Source organism: Lampris incognitus, chromosome 1 (assembly GCF_029633865.1).
Source record: "Lampris incognitus isolate fLamInc1 chromosome 1, fLamInc1.hap2, whole genome shotgun sequence".
Lineage (NCBI taxonomy): Eukaryota > Metazoa > Chordata > Actinopteri > Lampriformes > Lampridae > Lampris > Lampris incognitus.
Window position 1 is genome coordinate 21,429,735 of NC_079211.1, and position 20,944 is coordinate 21,450,678.

The 20,944-nt window shown below is 43.6% G+C and overlaps 1 protein-coding gene across 5 annotated transcripts in view; it reads left to right on the forward strand.

Annotated features, from left to right (window-relative positions):
• nlgn3a (neuroligin 3a) overlaps positions 1 to 14,337 on the forward strand; it is a 159,440-nt gene extending 145,103 nt beyond the window's left edge. For all 5 annotated transcript variants that reach the window (XM_056273203.1, XM_056273211.1, XM_056273178.1 and 2 more), the window contains one exon: positions 13,479 to 14,337. In XM_056273203.1, coding sequence (XP_056129178.1) covers positions 13,479 to 14,337 — 859 coding nt within the window. The remainder of the gene's footprint in view (positions 1 to 13,478) is intronic.
• Positions 14,338 to 20,944: the final 6,607 nt, after the last annotated feature.

A 20,944-nucleotide genomic window follows, 5' to 3' on the forward strand; every position in this document is an offset into this window, starting at 1 on the left:
TGACCAAAACATATGGGTCAGATCTGCGGGTGAGTGAGAGCAACAGTCACACCATGGATCTAAGCCTGGATATACCTCAGCTAGCCTGGATTTACTAAAATAGATTCTGTGTAAAACCTTAAATTGAATGAGTGTTAGGCTGGCACATGATGAGGAGGAGTTAACCCGTTTTAACGCTCCCTCCCAATAGTCATCTGTTAGCTCAAAATCTACTTCCTTCTGCCAGTGTGCTTTGATTTTCTGAGTTGAATGATTTTCTAAGCTTAAGAGGCTCTCATACAAAAATTATATTAGCCCTTTTTGAGCAGGGAGGATAGGTTTTAACATATTTTCTCAAGCGAGTTGCAGTGGGAGAGACGGAAATAAAGGAAATTGTTTATGTATAAAGTTACGCACTTAAAAAAAACTTGAACATATTGGAGCGAGGTAAATTGTATTTTCTATGTAGATTGTAGTGGTTATGGGGATACATAATTCCCCTTATTGAGCTAGTAGGAACGTTAGTTTACAGCTGCTGTTTTCTCTGTTCGGGTTTACAGTGACACACTTCCGCTGCGCGGGTTTTTGTTGTCGTAATGGTGGAAGGAATAAATGGTGCACGTTGTGTAGCCGAAAGAGAAAGTTGTCACGACTCCTGCTTGAGCTCCTCTACACTGGTGACCCCGACGAGATCGTCAAAGCAGGGAAATGTGTCATTGTGAAATAAATCTTTAAAACATTGTAGACCTACATCTTTCCACTTAGAAAAAAGTAGAGTCAAGGGTTGAGGGAGGGAATAGATTATTGTTGGTGATAGGTCCTAATACAGATGGTGTTTTGAATTTGTAGTGATGTCGGAATTGGATCCATATTTTTAAAGTAGAATGTACTATAGGGTTTGAGATGTACCGAAATGGTTTTATAGGGAGTGATGAAAAGACTAATGCTGGAAGTGAAGACAAGTGGCATGATTTAGCCTCTAATGAGCACCAACTACATTCCAAAATGATATTTTTTGTATATTCACTGCCCAGTAGTAATGGATAAAACTGGGAAGAGCTAAGCCACCCATTTCTTTGTTTTGTTGAAGGTATGGCTAATTCTGGGGTGTTTGCCTCCCCAAATAAAATGGCTGATTGTTTGATTAATTGTGCAAAAAAAAAAATGTTTTACGGAGGTATATAGGGAGACACTGGAAAACAAAAACTTTGGGAGAATGTTCATTTTTACTGATTGGATTCTACCAGTTAATGATAGTGGCAGGCTACTCCATCTATTGAAATCAAGTTTCATTTGATTTAGCAGTGGGGTGAAATTTGCTGTGTAAAGAGAGGAGAGGGGGCGAGTAATTTTTATACCAAGATATTTAAAACCTGAATAGGATAAGTGAAATGGGATTGAAGCTTGTCGAATTTGTAGGGCTTTCTCATTGATGGGGAAGCATTCACTCTTATTAAAGTTTAATTTGTACCCAAAAAATGACCCAAAATCCTCAAGGAGTGAGACAATTGTTAATATACAAGATTCAGGGTCAGTTAAGTACACTAATAAATCATCTGCATACAAAGCCACACTTTGCTCAACCCCTCCTCTTCTCACACTTTGCAATAATGGTGAAGTTCTTAGTGGTATGGAAAGTGGTTCAATGGCTATAGCGAAAAGCGGTGGGGATAGGAGGCACCCCATATGACTTCCCCTAGAGAGATTAAAGAACAGAGACCTTATAGAGTTAGTGCAGACTGAAGCTTGAGGTGAGGAATAAAGAAGATGGGTCCATACGATAAGATTATTACCAAAACCAAATTTGTCAAGTACTGTGAATAAATAGCCCCATTCAATTCAGTCAAAGGCCTTCTCCACATCTAGAGATATGACAACTTCCAGAGAAGAGTTGTTGCTGGGAGAGTAGATAATATTTAAAAGTTTACGAATATTTGAGAATGAATGCCGATTTTTTTAAGGAGCCTGTTTGGTCTTCAGAGATGATATTTGGAAGAATTGATTCCAAGCGTAGAGCAAACACCTTTGCAATGATCTTGACATCTACATTAAGAAGTGAGATAGGATGAAAGGATCCACAGTTAGTGGGGTCCTTGTCTTTCTTAAGTAGAAGGGTTATGGATGCTTGACAGAGTGTCAAAGGTAACTAACCTTTTTCAATTGGGTCTTGGAACATATTAAGCAAAAGAGGAGAGAGCTTGTTAGCAAACTTCTTATAGAAATCAGTAGGATAACCATCTGGACCTGGCATCTTCCCACTCTGCATTGATCTTATAGCTGTAACAATTTCTGCCAGACCTATTGGCCTCTCCAAATCTGAGGCAAGATCCTCACTAATTGTTGGAATATTTAAATTGTTTAAAATTTTTATCATTTTGGAATTGTCTACTGGTACTTCAGAAGTGTATAAAGTGGAGTAAAATTATGTAAAAATGTTGTTAATCTCTTTAGAATCTGTCACCAGGTTATTACCAGGGTCCTTCACCTGGGGTGTACGCTGAGATGCAGATTTTCATTTCAGTTGATGAGCAAGAAGCTTACTCCCCTTTTCTCCATACTCATAACAAAAATCACGAGAATGGAGTAATGAGCGCTCTGCCTTATTTGTAGATAGAAAATTGAATTGTGATTGTAAATCTAATCTTTTTTAAGGGGTTTTGGCGTAGGATTTGTGGAACATTGGCGATCTATGTTTAATATTGATTCTGTTAATTCTTGAAGTTGTTTTTTGTGTTGTTTACTTATATGAGAGAAATAGGAAATTATTTGGCCACTTAGGAATGCTATCAAAGTTTCCCACAGTAATGAGGGGGAGATGGATTCATCTATATTTGTATCTAGGAATGTTTCTATAGATTTTGATTGGTAGTCATAAAATTTCTCATCAGATAGTAGTAGTAAGTTAAATTCCCAAGGAGGATGATCTGTCAAGAGATTGGAGACGTTAATTTCAAGTGTCAATGGGGCATGATCTGATATGATAATTGCTGAATATTCCACAGATTTGACTTCACTAAGAAGGGATGAGTCTAAGAAATAGTCTATGCTGGAAAATGTATGATGGACATTTGAAAAAAAAAATTCTTTGGCTGAAGGGTTATAAAACCTCCACGGTCCACACATCCATTCTCCTCCATAAAAATTGCCCACGCTTTTGCCATTCCTGTTGGGGGAACTACTTTCAAACTCAAACGATCCAATCTTGGATTGATTGCACAATTTATATCACCTCCTAATATCAATCGGTGTGTATTTAAACAGGGGAGAGAAGATAAGAGTTTGTTAACAAATTGGGCGTCGTCCCAGTTGGGACTATATACATTGACTAAAAGAACTGGCATGTGAAATAAAGAACCCATAACAATAACATAACGACTGTTGAGGTGTTGAACTGAATTTTTTTACTGATTAATATTGTTACACCTCTAGCTTTAATGTTAAAGTTAGAATGGAAGGGCCGTGTGCAAAGTCTGTGTGCTATTCAGAGGCTCTGATTCATTCCCGTGTGGTAATAATGGAAATGGTACTGTTAGGTGCAAGAAAATAACTTTGTAGTTTCTGGTGACCATTCCACTGCTGTCGACAATCCATTATCTGTATACTGACTAAGCTGTGTCATTGGTCTGCTTAATGTCAATAGTCTCAAACGGTCCATGTCAAATTTTTTTGTAATACACATGTGAATAAATTAATCGTTGTAAATCACATTTCGGTGGCCTTACGCACCCGAAATAGGTAGCGATTGTGCGGAAAAAAACTTTTGTTCTATTGTAACAGGTGTCTGAAATTCAGATTTGACCAGAAATGTAAATGCAGCTAGAAAAGCACTATATAAAATGCAACTTGATTGATTGATTGATTGATTGATTGATCGATCGATCGATCGATCGATCGATTGATTGATTGATTGATTGGTTGATTGATTGATTGATTGATTGATTGATTGATTGATTGATTGATTGATTGATTGATTGATTGATTGATTGATTGACTGACTGACTGACTGACTGACTGACTGATTGATTGATCCAACTTTTTCACAGCTTTGTCTGGTCCACCACTTTCAAATGTGTCTCCTGTAAAAACACGATCTCAGCAGTGAGATGTTTAAGGTGAGAAAAAGCCCTTGAGCATTTGATCGGGCCATTCATTCCTATAACATTTCATGACACAAATTTGATTGACTGACCTCCTTTATTACCCTTGGTATTTGGCACCATTTACCAAAAGAAACAAAAATAAAAACTTCATGCCTATGTTTGATATAGCAGAATGCATTTGCAATGCATTTTTGAGATTGATTTTTGACATTTGACAGATAAGAGAGCAAAGATACGTCCTAAGGCTAACCTCTTTCATTCCCCAATATCCCCAAGTATCCATATTTTCAGTGGATGACCCATTAATGGAAATAAGAATTTGATTTTCTCTGATCTTTCTAAAGCCAACAATGATTTCTTTTATCTTGACATTTAGAGAGGTTGTCATCATGGCACCATGTGGTTAAACCTTCCACTTCCCTCCTATAGGCCCTCTCATCACTGTCACTTATTAGTCCAATCACTGTGGTGTCATCTGCGAATTGAGTGTGAAGGAAGAGCCTCTCTGTCATTGCTGTCACTGTCGCTGGCACCTACTGACATGCCCTGACATGGAGACCGTGTATCCTCCTCTGAATGTGTTTGGTCACTAGGTGACGTACTTGAAGTCATAAAAATAACCATCACATCCATAGGCTGGACGTGGACACATTGGTGCCACATATGTTCCCTTCCCTGCCACATCTGGTAGTCGGAGGGATAAGAACGAGAGTTTACCAGCATTGAGTAACATTTTAGTGTCTACTAACTTGTTACTTCTTTTTTTAAAACTAAAACATGGTCACATATTTACCTTGTTCACATCTGTTGAACCAGTCTGTTCTCTACCTGTGAGATGGCAGTGCTTCTGAATGAGATTTTGTATCATTTTAGTATAATGGGCTACTCAACTTAGCATGTGCTATTTCACTCATCTGAATTCTCACATATTACTAAACTATTCAGTTGTAATGCACTTCACCTTTGTCTACAATTAGGCCAACAATCTAATTCATTGGAACACTTGCCTCAAGTTATGTGTGTGACAAAAATGATAATGATATAGATGAATAATCATAGGCAGAATGCAGGAAATTAAATGTCAGAGACACAAATTTTCCTGGGACATGAGTTAAAAAAAGTTCAAATGTAAAGCTATAAAATAAACCTACTCTACATATGCTTCTGGACCTCAATGAACACTTTGCCCTGGCTATGGCCCTATACTCAACTCCACTAATGTCTTCTTCTGGGTGCGGCTGGTCAGCTGTAGGTGAAGTATCTGAATACACCAACATACCAAGTCAAATTCCCTGTACGTTCTTGAACTACTTTGCAATAAATGTGATCCTAAATCTGCTTCTGGTTCTGATTTTGAATAGGTGAAAACAGGACAGTGATCTATCTCTGCTTAGTAAAATTAAATGTGAGCATACAAGTTAAAGTCAGATATGTTCATCAAGGATACACGTGGAACTACCAGCAATTGCTCTTCATCACTATTGCTGTGACTCAGCTGCTGACTTGATTGTGCTTTTTCACTGCTGATAGTAGCTGTGGCTGGCTCTAACTCTTTTTGAAGAAGAAGAAGATGCAGCAGCAGCAGCTTTGAATATATCTGCTTCTTTTCATTATGGCTATTCTCTTAATGTCCCTAGGGAAAATGTAATGAAAGTCATTCAATTCACTATGAAGCAACAGCTATAGCTAGCTAGCTACCTATCCTAGGCGCCTGGCACTTCCACCAAAACGGGGCCCTAAGTCACTAGCCAGACTCTTCTCTTCTGTAGTTCCCCGGTGGTGGAACGAGTTACCAAACTCCATTTCATCCACTGAGTCCCTCTCCATCTTTAAGAAGCTAAATACCCAGCTCTTTCTTGCACACCTGATGGTGTTTTTTTTTAAATGAATAAAAAATTCGCTTCTATGCACCCTATGCATTGCCTTTGTGCACTGCCTGTTGACACCTGTGTCCTATCGGACTCGAAACTAGTTTTTCTTTTTTTACACTTACATGCGTTGCTGTCTCTTGCCTAGATCCTTGCTTGTGTTGTATTAACTCTTAGATGTATGTCGCTTTGGATAAAAGTGTCTGCTAAATTAAAATGTAAACGAATTGTAAATAAATATCCAGCAGGATCGCTGCCAAATTAGGTTAGAATTGGTGTGCAAAATATAGAGGTCTCAGGGATCTGTGACCCCTTAATTGATAGCTTGGACCCCGTTAGAGTATCAAAAAGAAAACTTAGAGAGTCTCAACAATGGGCCGAATTATTTTCTATTTATCCACACAGTAAGGTTTATTTTTATATAACTATTGAAATCTTATTTATTATTATAATAGCACATTAAGAATATATTGTGGTCAAAGCGTTTACAGTGTTTCAATGCAATTTGCTCTGCCTCTGCATATTTAAACATCCAATGAAATATGTGAAATGTGAACATGAGCTAATTCATACTGTATGCAAAATAAAAGTCCTTTATCTTCAAGACAAAAAATTTCTTTAAACAGTTCTTATATCACAGAAAAAACAAACAAACAAACAAATAGGCCAATAAAAAAAGAAGCAACCATGCTTGTTCTTGTTTAGCTCCTTGGATCTAGAGGCTGAACTTCTGTCACTAAATACATTAGCCACTGAAGTATGACTCCGTTTTGGAGTTTTTGATGAACTTGTGTTGATAACTTGACCAACTGCCTATCAGATCTGGGGTGGCCACAGGGGTGGCAAATTAGATTTTAGGGGGTGGTCATGGCCACCCCAGGCCACCCCCTAAAATTGCCATTGTAACAGTCCTGCAGTTGCTTTTTTGTACCAAATAACAAGAGAGACAGCGGGAGAGAGAGACATAGAGAGAATGAAGGAGAATGAGAATGAAGAAGAATGAGGGCGAGAATGATGAAACGCTAAGTGAAGATCAATCATAATAGATCATTAGTGCTGCAAATATGTTGGTGAATCAAGTCTCCCTACTCGTGTTTTCTGTTTTGACTGCTGCTCATTTCCCCTTTATTTGTGTGTGAGCTATGGCTCATGCTGCGTGGAGCCCTGCTATAGTTAAAGAGCAGAGTGCTCTCACACATTGAATTTCTCTCTCTCTGTCTGTCGCTCTCTCTCTTTCTCTCTCTCTCTCTCTCTCTCTCTCTCTCTCTCTCTCTCTCCCTCTCCCCCTCTCTCTCATTATTCGGCACAAAAAAAAGCAACTGCACGCCTGTTTTATATTCACAACATGGGTTAAAACATGCAATATTGATTGCTTTGTGTTTCCAGTCGGCAGAGACCAAACCAAACAGATGTAAATGGAAATTGCTGTGTCTACATAGCATAATAGCCTGCGCTTTTGTTTGTAACATTACGAGTTACTTTTAGTTGCTTTGTTTTTCTTTGCATGTGTTAATCGAACAACCCTCCCTTAAGGGGTTAACAGCATGTATACATCGACCGTTACTCCCCCCCAACCCTGCCTTTGACCCCATCCACGCACTGCCACAACCTCTTTACCCTAGCTGTCAACTCATTACACCACCTCACTCCCACCACCACCCTCTCTCCAGCTATTCCTGCCTTCCCCTCACCCTTTCTAATTGGAGCCAACTTGGCCTATACCAGGCCTCTATAAGGGTAGCGGGTCAGTGGATGGCAAGCTTCTGCGAGACAAACACAGGCCCGACCATCCACCTTACTACTCCATTAAGTAGGCACTCACTTGATAGGAGATTTGTAGCCAATATCCTGATTTGCATTAAAGAAGGTGGGGAAGTGGTGCGGCTTGTTAAGGGGCCTGGATGCCATTGATCGGTGTCCATGCTGTGCACTGAATGTAATGAGAGATTGGGAGACAGGAAAATAGACAGAGTGTGTGAGTTTGCAAGTGTTCATCAGCGTGTGAGTGATTAAGAAGAAGAACAAAACAAAAAAAAAACCAATAGGAAGTCATTTTGAAGTAGCAGCAAAGTTGTTCACGAGTGACAACTGAAACGATACGGGAGAAGACAGGGAACAGGGTAGGGGCCACGATGTGTTGTCTGCCACTCACCTCATCTGGCAAATCAATAGCGTCCATAATAAGAAGTGGTCCAAGTGCTGTGTCCTCCAACGCCCCAAAGTCACAGTGCCTCACCCTGCATCACTTATCCTGCCAAACCAAAGGCTGCCATTAAATATGAACCACGCATCACTCAGGCCCCTGCCTCAGCATGTGACCACATGAAGGGTAAAAGCACACAGCCTGATAATTTGCTCGCCCGTCACTGAACTTACCCCCCCGCTCCCCATTGAGCCAAGACAAAAGTCTACAAACAGAATTTAGATTGTGCAAGAATTCCCCGTGAATGTGTTTAAATGCATTAGATCCCCTCTGTTGGGATGGAAGTTATAAGGTGTGTACTTTGAGTTACCTGGCAAGCAGATAAACAACTGCAGGGGATGAATTTGTCACAAAAACAAAAGACGAAAAGCACCCAAAAAAAAGCCGGCTCTCGCTTTACATATTGGAGCAGCTTAGCTAAGTGAACGTCGGTACCACTGAATTAATGCGTGCTCCTTGTTTCATACTGAGAAGCTACACTCGGCTCAGGAATCCAGAGACCTCGAGTGTAGTGAAAATAGATCCTTGTCTCCCGCCTTAGGGCACCTAAATGTGTCTTTTCAGATTTGGTGATGGCTAGGTCTATGATCATTCAAGCGCTTCAAATTACATTGGGATGAAAAGGGGAAGGAGGTACACGGAAAAGGAAAAAAGAAAGAAAATGATATTCCTTTTCTCCTCCTATCTACCTTTTACATCAGTGCTTTCAGAGAGAGACAAGAATTACTAATGAACTAAGTCCTCCATTTAAAAAAAAAAAAAAAAATTCTGCCCAAGCGGAGCTGTGAGTTGTGTCATTCTCTATACTTGGGTGGTCCAACAGCATATATAAGATCTTCTAATCAGTTATGGTAGATTTCTCCAAACACCAGCCTGAAGGCAATGTTTTCATCGCAGTATAGTGTGTATGGCGCTGTCGAATGTGACTCATATTGAGCTCCAGTGCCACACCTCCATTGGGACAGTCCCAGAGGCCATTCCACCTCAATGTGTCACAGATTCGTGCACGAACTGGCATATGCTGGTGCACACACAGCCAGACACAGATACGCACACTCACATAGAACATACACATGCGCAAACATACAAACCTCACAGTCAATCACACGCACACACAGGACCGGTTCCACTCGCATGACTAGCCAAGGTTAGCGGAGGTCAGCAGGTCATGTTGAGCAAGGCTGAAGAGGAGATGAAGGAGTGGTTTATAGCGCTGGGTCCAAGTACCCCAGCCATATGAACACATCAGAGGAAATCTGAAAGGCCATTAAAACGCCTGCTTTTATGGGTGTAATAATCCCTCTCCTCTGCTTGGGAGCCCAGCCACGGCTCCAACGACCATCCGGATTAAGTGGGAGGTCTGACAGGAGGTAGGCTATCAGCTAATGCAGGGGAGTTCTGAGAACCCAACAGGGCCACAAACATCACATTATGCCAGCACGGCACAGCTCACTCCATGGCATATGCTGGGAAGAAAAACACATACCGTGAGCTCTATAAATATTTTGACAGCGTCATGCTGTTTTAGCTCCAGCCACCTATGATTTTGGATGTGAAATGACACGATAGCCACAAGGTTTGAGTGGAAACTGGTATCTTGAAAGTAGGGTATTTTCATGCATATTAAATGAACAGGTAAAGTACTCTGCCACTTTTTGTGTTTGCACCTATGCCACCTCTATATCAGGTTTCCAGCAGGAGCTGATGGGTAGTCATTTTAAATAAAGGGGTCTTTTTTTGTTTCTTTTAACATTAAGGAAAATACCTTTTCTGTGCAGTGACTTAAAAAATTCTGCAGTACGTCAACATCAGCCCGCTGCTGGTGTCCATCACCACATTTTCTTTATTTTCTCCCTTTTCTCTCCCCAGTTGTACCCATCCAATTATCCCACTCTTCTGAGCTGTCCCAGTCGCTGCTGCACCCCCTCTGCCGATCCGGGGAGGGCTGCAGGCTACCACATGCCTCCTCTGATACATGTGGAGTCGCCAGCCGCTTCTTTTCACCTGACAGTGAGGCGTTTCGTCAAGGGGACGTAGCACGTGGAAGGATCACGCTATTCCCCCCAGTTCCCCCTCCCCCCTAACAGGTGCCCCGACCGACCAGAGGGGGCGCTAGTGCAGCGACCAGGACACACACCCACATCTGGCTTCCCATCCGCAGACACGGCCAATTGTGTCTGTAGGGACACTCAACTAAGCCGGAGGTAATGCGGGGATTCGAACCACTGATCCCTGTGTTGGTAGGCAACAAAATGGACTACCACACTACCCAGATGCCCCATCACCACATTTTGTTTTCAGCCTCTTTTTTTTAATCCCGACTGTGTCCGTATTAGGACTTTGCTCAGCCTCCACATGGACAACTTCATAGTCTTGGTGACATTTCTCATCCAACGCACTGAGCACAGACCCAAAACATCAAACAGAATGTCACTGTACAAATACTAAGGAACTGCGAACACTGTAGAGTCTTAGGATTCCTCCTAGATTTTGCGTAATACAGGCAGAATGACGTACCATTTTAAATGTCTATAACAATGTCATAAAGAATTATCTAATCCTGTACAGCATTTACAGAGATAGCCATTTGTACCCCTGCAAGGTCTGCAGCGCTCTTTTATCGAGTTGCGATGGAAAACGAGGGGCATGGTGTGCAACACATCTCCCAACAATGCGTCTATGCAAAAAGAGCCAGAGACCCTGGTAGCCCTCGGCACACTGAGCAGCAGGTCCCAAGCTTCAGATCACTACCTGTGACTCCAGAGCTCACGACAGCAGCTCAAAGCTACCGTCCAGCCAAAAGGTGAAGCAGCAGCTGCAGAAACCTTCAAAGGAGCGCAGTTTGTTTACTATTGACATTGCAACAATTACCCAAGCATATGTGTGTGTAATTAGATAAGGCAGCCAGTTGTTCTGTAATGCAGCAAATCAAATTAACTTAAGATGCCACATTGATTTCTTTGTGTTCCCTAAATTATTCATCTTCACTTATACTGAACCAGCCAGCCAGCCACCAGAGAGCATTTTAAACCCCTCTGCGCTGCTGCTCCCTTTTTCCCTTTTTCCCTTTTTTTTTTTTTGTTGCAGTGATTTTTATATTCTCTATTTTTTGGGATCTTCTCAGATACACTTTCGATATTTTTGCCATCACCATTCAGCAAATCGGTCCTCGTGCGAACGAGGCATTCGTGGCATTATGGAAATGCCAGGAATTCCCATTTAGTCAGATTGCTCTGGTCTCCAGGATCGTCCGTCATCTGCGGACATGGGCTCGTCCGCGGTGAGAACTCATGGAGCATCGGGGGGATGCAGATGACCGCGTCCCGGGCTGCTCCATTGACATTCTGTTCTCTGGCATGTTGCGCGCAGCGAGATCAATATGACCTTACCTTCACCATCCGCTCCTTTGAAACGTAATTACTGATATTCAGCTACAAAGTCATCATAGTCTGGCTGTCAATATTCATCGGGGATCATTACGGGCCTAATAAAAGAGGTTATTTACAGGCCGTTCCACTGACACTAACCCATGCCCAGAGATTCGGTTTCAGCCATCTCAATTTGCCTTTCCCCCATCACCCTCCTCCTCCTCTCTCTGCCAACCCCCCCACCACCATGCCTCCCTCGCTGTCTCCCTCTCTCTCACCTCTCCCAGATGCACTGACCTGAAAAAGAAAAATTGACAGCAGAGAAATGAACAGGAGAGGATGAAGGGAGAATTCTTCTGGCGTGGCTTTTAATTCTGTTGGCTGTGTTTGGAGCATTTCACCCCCGTGCCAAAAAACGGAAGCTGCCACGTCCCTAAATCCCAAACTAAATTTTAACTTTGCTTGCCTCTGACATCACACCCCAGACCCACAAAGGGATATTTGGTGACATTTAAAGAAATGCCTCCCAGATTCTCGCCTTTCACAACAAAAAACAGTTTTAACTTCTCCGCTCTGACATCAATTATTGTTTTTAAGGCCTCTGCAGTGCTCTCGTAAAAGTCATTTCCAGAGCGCCTAAAGCGGGAGCCCGCGGCGCGGGGCTCGCGCTAAAGCCGTCGCTCCTGACATTGTGCTGCAACAAGGCAACAAGGAGAAGTGTGATTATAGGAGATTGCTATATGTTAATTCGCTCAATAAATCAATAGCTTCACTGTAATTGAAATGGTTGGCCGTCATAAGGCGATGCGCAAAACTGAAAAGTGAAACACTGAGCTCTGTAGACCAAAGCTGGTACTGCACCCACGTGGATTTTTTTTTCTTCTCATTTTCTCTCTCTGTGTCCGTCTGTCACTGTCTCAGTCTCCCTCTCACTCGCTCACATTAGTTTTGTCTCTAGCATGCACACACAAACGCCACAGAGAGACAGAGAGAGAGAGAGAGAGAGAGAGAGAGAGAGAGAGAGAGAGAGAGAGAGAGAGGGAGGGAGGGAGGGAGGGAGGGAGAGAGTATATTGAGAGAGAGAGAGAGAGAGAGAGAGAGAGAGAGAGAGAGAGAGAGAGAGAGAGAGAGAGAGAGAGAGAGAGAGAGAGAGAGAGAGAGAGAGAGTTCGGCAGCTCCCTCTTAGTGTCTTGATTAATATGGTCCACTTTACATCAGCACACTGGAAGCTAATGCACACTGCGCTGCCTTCCCTGAGCAATTAGCAGAGGGGCTGCACCAGTGCTGGATTATCAACAACAAGATGCCTCCTGACGTGAGCCCTAAAGCCTGCTGACTTATTCATACGTGTTTACTTTAAAAGCCTTTCCCCCGGTTTTGCGGGTGGTCTGCAGCAGACCTGAATCGAGAACAACATCTGGGAAGAGGAGGGAGAAGGACGAGAAAGACATGCACGTTACACACACCGGTCATAAGTCTTAAAGGAAACGGGGGCAGAGTACTGCTGCCTGTAGTTTGTTGGCGGAGATATATTGTGATATAAATACATTTCTGCAGGTCCGGACTAAATGAGTACATCTACCTCGGTGTCTTTTGAGTCAGATGAAAAAACGTACATCTCCACCCACATCTAGATCAGCAATTAGCTGCAAACCTTTTCTGTTCTTGGCGTTTCATTACACTGCCTTGAGTGCAGTCTGGGTTGGTCCTTGTGCCAGGCGAGATCAATAAAACGCAAAGGGGGCACCACCGATGTTGGCGAGCAATAACTAAGCCCATTTCACACAGCACCTTAAGCTCAGTCTGTTACCCTAATAATAATCTTTCAGTTATATATTCTTTTTTATGTCTCTCTTGTCATGAATGGAAATCCACAATCGCACGAACCGATAATATTCGTGTTATTTGGCATCCCATTTGATCTAACTATATATCGCCCCTCTCTTCCCTCTCTCCTTAGGGACCCCAACAAGCCTGTTCCACAGGATACCAAGTTCATCCACACCAAGGCCAACCGTTTTGAAGAGGTGGCCTGGTCCAAGTACAACCCCCAAGACCAGCTTTACCTTCATATTGGTCTGAAGCCACGTGTCCGCGACCACTACCGCGCCACCAAAGTGGCCTTCTGGAAACATCTAGTGCCCCACCTGTACAACCTACATGACATGTTCCACTACACCTCCACAACCACCAAAGTGCCCCCACCAGACACAACCCAGAACACGTTGTCCACCAAGAGGCCCAACGGCAAAACATCGTGGCCGTTCAACACTAAGCGGCCTCCCATGTCCCCGGCCTACAACAGCAAAGACAAAGACTCCTGGGGTGACTCGGAAGCGACGGGGCCGCTGGTGGTGGAGAATCCCCGGGATTACTCCACGGAGCTCAGCGTCACCATAGCCGTGGGCGCCTCGCTGCTGTTCCTCAACGTGCTGGCCTTCGCAGCGCTTTACTACCGCAAGGACAAGCGGCGGCAGGACTCCGGTCACGGGCAGCCCAGCCCGCAGCGCCAGGCCACCTCCAACGACATCAGCCACCACGCGCCCGAGGAGGAGATCATGTCGCTCCAGATGAACCAGACCCACCACGAGTGCGAGGCGGGAAACAGCAACGAGAGCGCCCTGCGTCTGTCTTCGCTGCCCGACTACACACTCACCTTGCGTCGATCTCCGGATGACATCCCCCTCATGACCCCCAACACCATTACCATGATTCCCAATTCGCTAGTGGGCATGCCCAACCTGCACCCGTACAACACCTTCACGGCTGGCTTCAACTCCACCGGCCTGCCACACTCCCACTCCACCACCCGCGTATAGCTTTAAGGAGGCCATGGGCAGCAGGTGCAGGAGGAGATGATGGCGGTGGAGGAGGAGGGAAGTGGACAAACGAACGATGGGGGAATGGGAGGATTGTGTTTTATAGATATAACAGGGAAGGGGGAGGGCTGCGAGGGGGTGGGGAGGGGAAGGAGCACGAGTCGGATTAAAACGTGAAGAGATTTAACAAGACTTTTACTACGAGGAGAGTTGCTGAGAGCTCTCCGTGGATGTCAAGTTGTGCAGAGCTGCCAAAATCAAACTGCCTCCCCGCCCCAGATGGGGGGGGGGTGTCTTTCTGCAGCGTTCTTTTCTAAATAATCATTTTAAAAAGCCTTTTTAAGCAGACTGAGGAGATATCCACATTTTTTTCTTGAATTCATAACAAAAAACAAAGAGAAGTGCTTTTTATTTCCCATCCCTCCCTCCTGCAGGAGACGCATCCAGAACAATGGCCGAGGCGTCAGTACTCGCAAAATGTTTTTAATTGCTTTTTTTTTTTTTTTTTTTTTATGTTTCAATGCCTTACAGAAGCTTGTTCTTTTCTGTGGTGAGTTCCTGTTCCCTGAGACTCTTCTAAGTGGAGGGTGATACATGCCGGCGAGACTCGGAGACGAGACACTGGCATCCCAGACGGGGAGCTAGAGGATATGCAGATGCAGAGATTTGAAACCCATTTCGGGTGACTCGTTTTTTCTTCTTCTGTTGCATACCCGCACAGGAGCCAGAGAAGCGGCGTTATCTTTTTTAGCTCATATAGAAATGATTTGTCTGGGATGGACTCCTGCCGTCAGAGGAGGAGGCAGCGATACAAACTGTGTTACTGTGATTGTTTTGTTAAGGAAAAAAAAGTGCATCTTTTACAGCCAATTTTTTCTGTTAAGCTATCTGATACTATCCCCACAAAGTGTGCACGTACACATGCTGCTTAGAGCACCCGTGTGTGTGTGTGTGTGTGTGTGTGTGTGTGTGTGCGCGCGCGCGCATGTGAACATGGTTGCTGGTTTCCTGTGTGTGTGTGCACGGGTGGTACTAGGAGTGAGACAAAGGAAGAGATGGATTGTCTGAACGTGTGAAAGAAGTAGTAGTGAACGTTTGTGTAAGTGTGTCTAGGTCTGTGTGCGCGTGTACGTCTGCTTGTGTGTGTGTGTGCGTATGGGCGCATGTGTAAATTTGTGTGCGTGTGTGCGTGCATGCATGTGTAAATTTGCGTGTGTGTGTGTGTGTGTCAGTGTGTGTGTGTGTGTGTGTGTGTGTGTGTGTGTATCCATGCACCTGTTTCCTTTTTTGTTGGTTTGTTTGTTCGTAGGTTGTGTACCGTGGCGAGTTGGGACTGGGGGGGGGGGGGGTTTGGGTACTTTTTTTTCATGTTGTTGACTTTTGGTTTCACCACCAGTAGTGTTTCTGCTGCGTCTCTGGGTGTCTGTCTTTGCAAAATAGCACTTTTGTTATTTTAAAAGTTATATATGTCTACTTTTGCTTAAAGATTACAAAATAAATATATTATTTTACGTGTAAGAGAAGAAAAAAAAATAGCTAAAGATTCAAATGAACTAACTGACATGATTCCATTGACTTTGTAAGAGTTCCTCTTGAGAAGCAGACAGTGGCCTGTTAGCGCTGAGTAAACCAGTGCACAATTGTGTTTCTTTGAATATATATATAAATATGGGCATACATACATATATGTATAGGGCTTCTATGGAGATGTCGCTCCCACATACAAACAAGTACACTACTTATCATCATTATCGTCACACTGAGAAGCACGAACACAGCCAAGGTCATTTCTGTGTGTCGTCGTCATCGGCAGTATCTCAAGCCACCACCGCCCCGCTAGGTGTCTTTGTAAGAGCTCTATATGTATATTTATGTATAAATATATTTAATATTTATTTATGTATACCAGATGCATACCTACTGATTGTGCCATGTGCCAAATTAAAACTGTAAAAAACGGAGAAAACAGAGTTTCGCTCAGCTGTTTTTCCTCTCCTCATCCGAGTTTTTTTGTTTTTCCGTTTGTTTTTCTTCTGTTTCCTTTTTTGTTCTTGTCGACTATCTCGTTTTCCAACAAGTTAAAAAAGAAATGCTCTTCTAGTAAGTGCAAGTCTCCCTTCAGGACTTCCTCCCTACCTCCCCTCTCTGCATCACTATCCCCCGTTTTCTTCTTCTTCTTCTTCTTCTTCTTCTTCTTCTTCTTCTTCTTCTTCTTCTCTTCCCTCGCTTTCTCTCGGAGAAACCTTTGAGAAAAACAGGCTAACAGCTTGGGGCCTATCTGCATGCATAACTCCAGATTTTACTGTAATTCATGCAAAGTAGTGCATGCAGCACCGGGAGATTGTGCAAAGATTGGCTTGACGTACACACATTTCATCTTATTATACGTTTATATCTTGGGAGAGCAACTGGAACCGGAATCATTGATTCTGATGGTATCACGGGCCATATTCATCATGTATCCCGGTTTAGGTGCGCTGATCTGAATCCAGCGGGCCTCCCGTGTTATAGCGGAGAGCGTGCAGTAATATGGTCTAACCGGTGATCCTGGAGCGGTGCTCCATTTCTTAGATAATCTCTGCATATAGGCTCAGACAGTTTAATTCAGTATTCTAGTGCGCGATGCCTATCTGTGGTGTTTATTGTTTGGAGAACCAGTAGAGTCGGCGGCACAGTCCAGTCAGCTCATCACTGAGCCTGCCAGTCTCACAGGGAGGGCCGGGGAGGAGGAGGAGGAGGATGGGGGGGTGTATTTTTTCATATTAAGACTGTTCTATTTCAGTCATTTTCCTCCTGCTCATCCTGCCTTTATATACTAGGCCTCACCTTTTATCAAGCACTCTCTTGAACTGAATCTCGCCACTGCAGAACAAACAAGTCTGTTTCTGTGTGCAGCCGAGGAACCGCTGGCTCCATCCTCCTGCATACAGAGACCAAAAGCGGGAAAATGTTTGTGATATCCTATTCATCTCTTGACTGTAAAATATGAATATGAGTGCAAAGAAAACATTTTTTTTTCACCCCGAGATATCATTCAAACGGCTCTTGAACTGTCAGTGATGACACACTGGATGAGTTTGTTTGTTTGTTTGTTTGTTTGTTTCAGACTGTGCCATTGAAAGAGGATAGGCATTTCCGAGCCAGACCGTCCTCTCTCCCCTGATCCAAACCCAGTGGACAGAAGTCAGTTTCCATTGGCTCCAGCACACTCGGACACGGGCACAGGGCTAAAATTGGGTGGTAGCAGAAAGTGAACTATCAAAGGGAAGAAAATGGCATGGGAGGGCAGCTGGTTTTTCATATTTTTTTGTATTTTTTTTCCATACACCATTAAAGCAGAGCAGATGTCATGTAGTACTGGCAGGGATAACCCCCCGGTGGCTTCGGGGACATATTTGGGGATCCGCTGCCCTGAGAGGAGCCACTCAATTAGTGCTGGACCAAAGAGAGAGTCCACGAGGGCTGCAGCGGTGTGTCACAGCAGCGGGTAACGGGGTCAGCGTTGACCGCAATCAGACAGGCCTGATTAAACCTGGGCAGGTACCTCCTGTTACAGGAATTATGGCCGGTAGAAAAGAGGGGGGGTGGGGGTGGTTATGAGCGAGACACTCCTCACAGTTGCGGGGTTTGTTTTGCAGTTCAGTGACTGTGTTTGAAAGTGACATCATTCATGGGCTGGCTGGAATATCCCTGCGGGGTTCACGGCTGCCTCGACAGCACTGAAGACAAACCCGGCCTAGGAAATAGATGTGCCAAATTACACAGAGCCACCCACTGGGAGACCAGTGCAGGTGTGTGTGTGCATGTCTGTGTGTGTGCATGTGTGTGCGTGTGTGTGTGTGTGTGTGTCTGTGTGTGTGTGTCTGTGTGTGTGTGTGTGTGTGTGCAGAAGCTGCTGCTGAGATTTCTATTTCTATCAGCGCTGTTACCTATTCTCTCACCCTTTCTGCCACCCAATCTCTCCCCTCGTGTCTTTCATCCTCTCCTGCCTCTCTTCCTCTCTCGGGCACTGTTTATTCGTCCGTTCACACAAGCGCTATCCGCACAGCTCTCTACCTCTGTCACGCACCGGCACAGTTTCACCATTCTGTCTCTTCTTTCTTCCGCTCCGTGCCATAATCTGGACGGCTTGTTCATTTGCGATCACTTAGGGTCTAATTTTCTTGAGTTACTGTGCTCCTCCATTGAGCAACAAGAAGGGGGGGGGAGCTAATGAATATTACTTACTGAGCAGAAGAGTAGAGCAATGGTTAGTGAACCAGAACTCCTGTAGTTTAATTCAAATAGCCTGTTTCTCTCCAAGGGGAAAGCATACCATACTTTGTCAAAACATCAGTAATCAATTGTTTCGATGGGAAAAACACATCCCGGCAAATTTTTTTTTCGGTCCCTAGGAGCATAGATAAAGCATTTGCATATTTTTCACGTTTTATAACAAAAGTGCATCGCACACTGGAGCTGTTCTGTGCCTCCGTATGAAGACAATTTAAGGTATTTGCTACTAAAAACCGAAGACGGGAAAGGCTGAAATCAAGAAAAAGAGCAGTCTTTCAGTCCAAAATACATCATGATCAATTTCTCTGCTTATCTCCGCACCATTGTACATATTACTTAAGATGCCCTGTTATATCTGTGTTTATGTCCATAGAATGTATTTATAACTGTGCACACTGGAGTAACATAATCAAAATAAAATATATATTCTCCTTTATAATTCTTACTGTGATTCTCATGAATACAAGGGATACAATCCCAATATTGACGGGGCTGAAGACCAAGGGATTTAATGCAGCGTTACCCTAGTCTTTCTCCTGCCCAAACGGGTTTCTCAGTCTGTCCACCTGATGGAGTCACTACCTGGTCCATACATGTCTTTAGGCTGTTCGTTTGAATTCTCTTGTTCCTCCTGAATCGCATGACAGCACTGACACGTGAATGCAAGTTTGGCAGATGTTGAGAGCAACTGAGCGCTGTCATACACAGTGTGGAATGAGCTCCGGTGTAAATGTGAAATGTGAGATGAGGGGAGGCCGGCGAGGTCCATGGAGGCACAGTAAGGAACAATAGCAGCCTATAGTTCATCCGGGAGCAGCAGATCCCACCTGCCCTCCGGCCTAAGCTGCCCGTTGACTCCATAATGATCTGCCCTCCGTAAGATGGATGGCCTGGAGATATCATTGGGGCCACTGAGACAAAGGCACACACTCTTCAAGTTGGTGTGAGGCAGGTAACATGGAGCAACAAGCCCACTGGACGCCTCTACAGAGCATCACTCATGTAGCCTTTCCAGCAAACTCTCCCACCAGGACACATTGAAGGCTATTAATTTCTAACGGTTAATACTTTCTTCCCCCCGAATGGATGGGGCGTTGGGAGAGGCCAAGAACTCCTGGGGACGTCTCGCATGTCCAGAATTTCAGGGCATTTCATCCCTGTTCTTGCCGCTCTCATCGCTCACACGCCACTAGCTTGCCGATCTGGAGCTATTTTACAAGATTATTAATAGTGAGCTGTGGGCCAGGCGTATGCTATCTCTTGGTTGCATCAGCTGCAGTTCGCCATCAGATGGCAGTCCGCTAATGCCTTTCATTAATACTGTGGGTTACTGGTGGCAAGGGAAGGTTGCATCAGTAGACTTTTGGTGTCATCATACGTCAGCCTGTGCTGCTCCTGTGGAGACTATATAAAGACTTTAGAAAAGGATTCTCCAAAAGTATGCAATCGCTTAGATCATGTTCCCCTATTGACTCACAGGGACACAAACTTTATCTTCAACGCTAAACTTGGAAACAAACCCAGGAAGAAAATCGATCACGTCAAATGTGCGATGCAGTGGACTTCAATATCCAAGATCCATGCTAGAAATAATGATTTTTCAGTGACATCCTAGGAACAATTTTTTTTGTCTTTTTGTTTTGTTTTTAATGAAAGCTTACATTTGTCACAAGAGGAAGAGAAGTTTACTTTTAAAAAATGTCTAAAATGCAGCGCATTTTATTCTTTAATGATTAAATAGCCAATTGAGTTTTTTCCTATCAGGATTTTTTTCAGTAAAGGTTTTTATCTACCTTTCTATTTAGTTATTCATCGTTTATTCAATTTAAGAGCTCTAACCCAATCTAATTTTTTTTGGTAAGCCGCTAGATCCCACCACAGCTCAAAATGATACTCAACATTTTCTAGTGTAATGCAAATGGGGTGAAAAAGGAAAGCAATACATTTTCATATTCCGCTTCAAGTTACATTTAGAGCTCACGTTTCATTGTCTGATAATATCTGTCCTCGTATATAGACTTCGGCTCGTCTTTTAGGAAAGTAAAGCAGCCTCAGCGTAAAAAAAAAAGGGAAAAAAAGACTGGTTTCATTCCAGTGGAATAATATTACGTCTGGTGAACGCTTCACCCAAAGTCCCATAAAGTAGGTCTGGCCTGTGTGCACACATGTTCATCACAGCTGGTCTCGACAGGAATTCATTCCCTTACCTTCGCACTGTTATCAACATGTTGTATGTGTGCACGCTACATATGCATTCAGCAACGGAGCCGCCTCATAATTAATTATAGTGGGGGATCGATACAGCATCGTATCGCGATATTTTGCGTTGCAA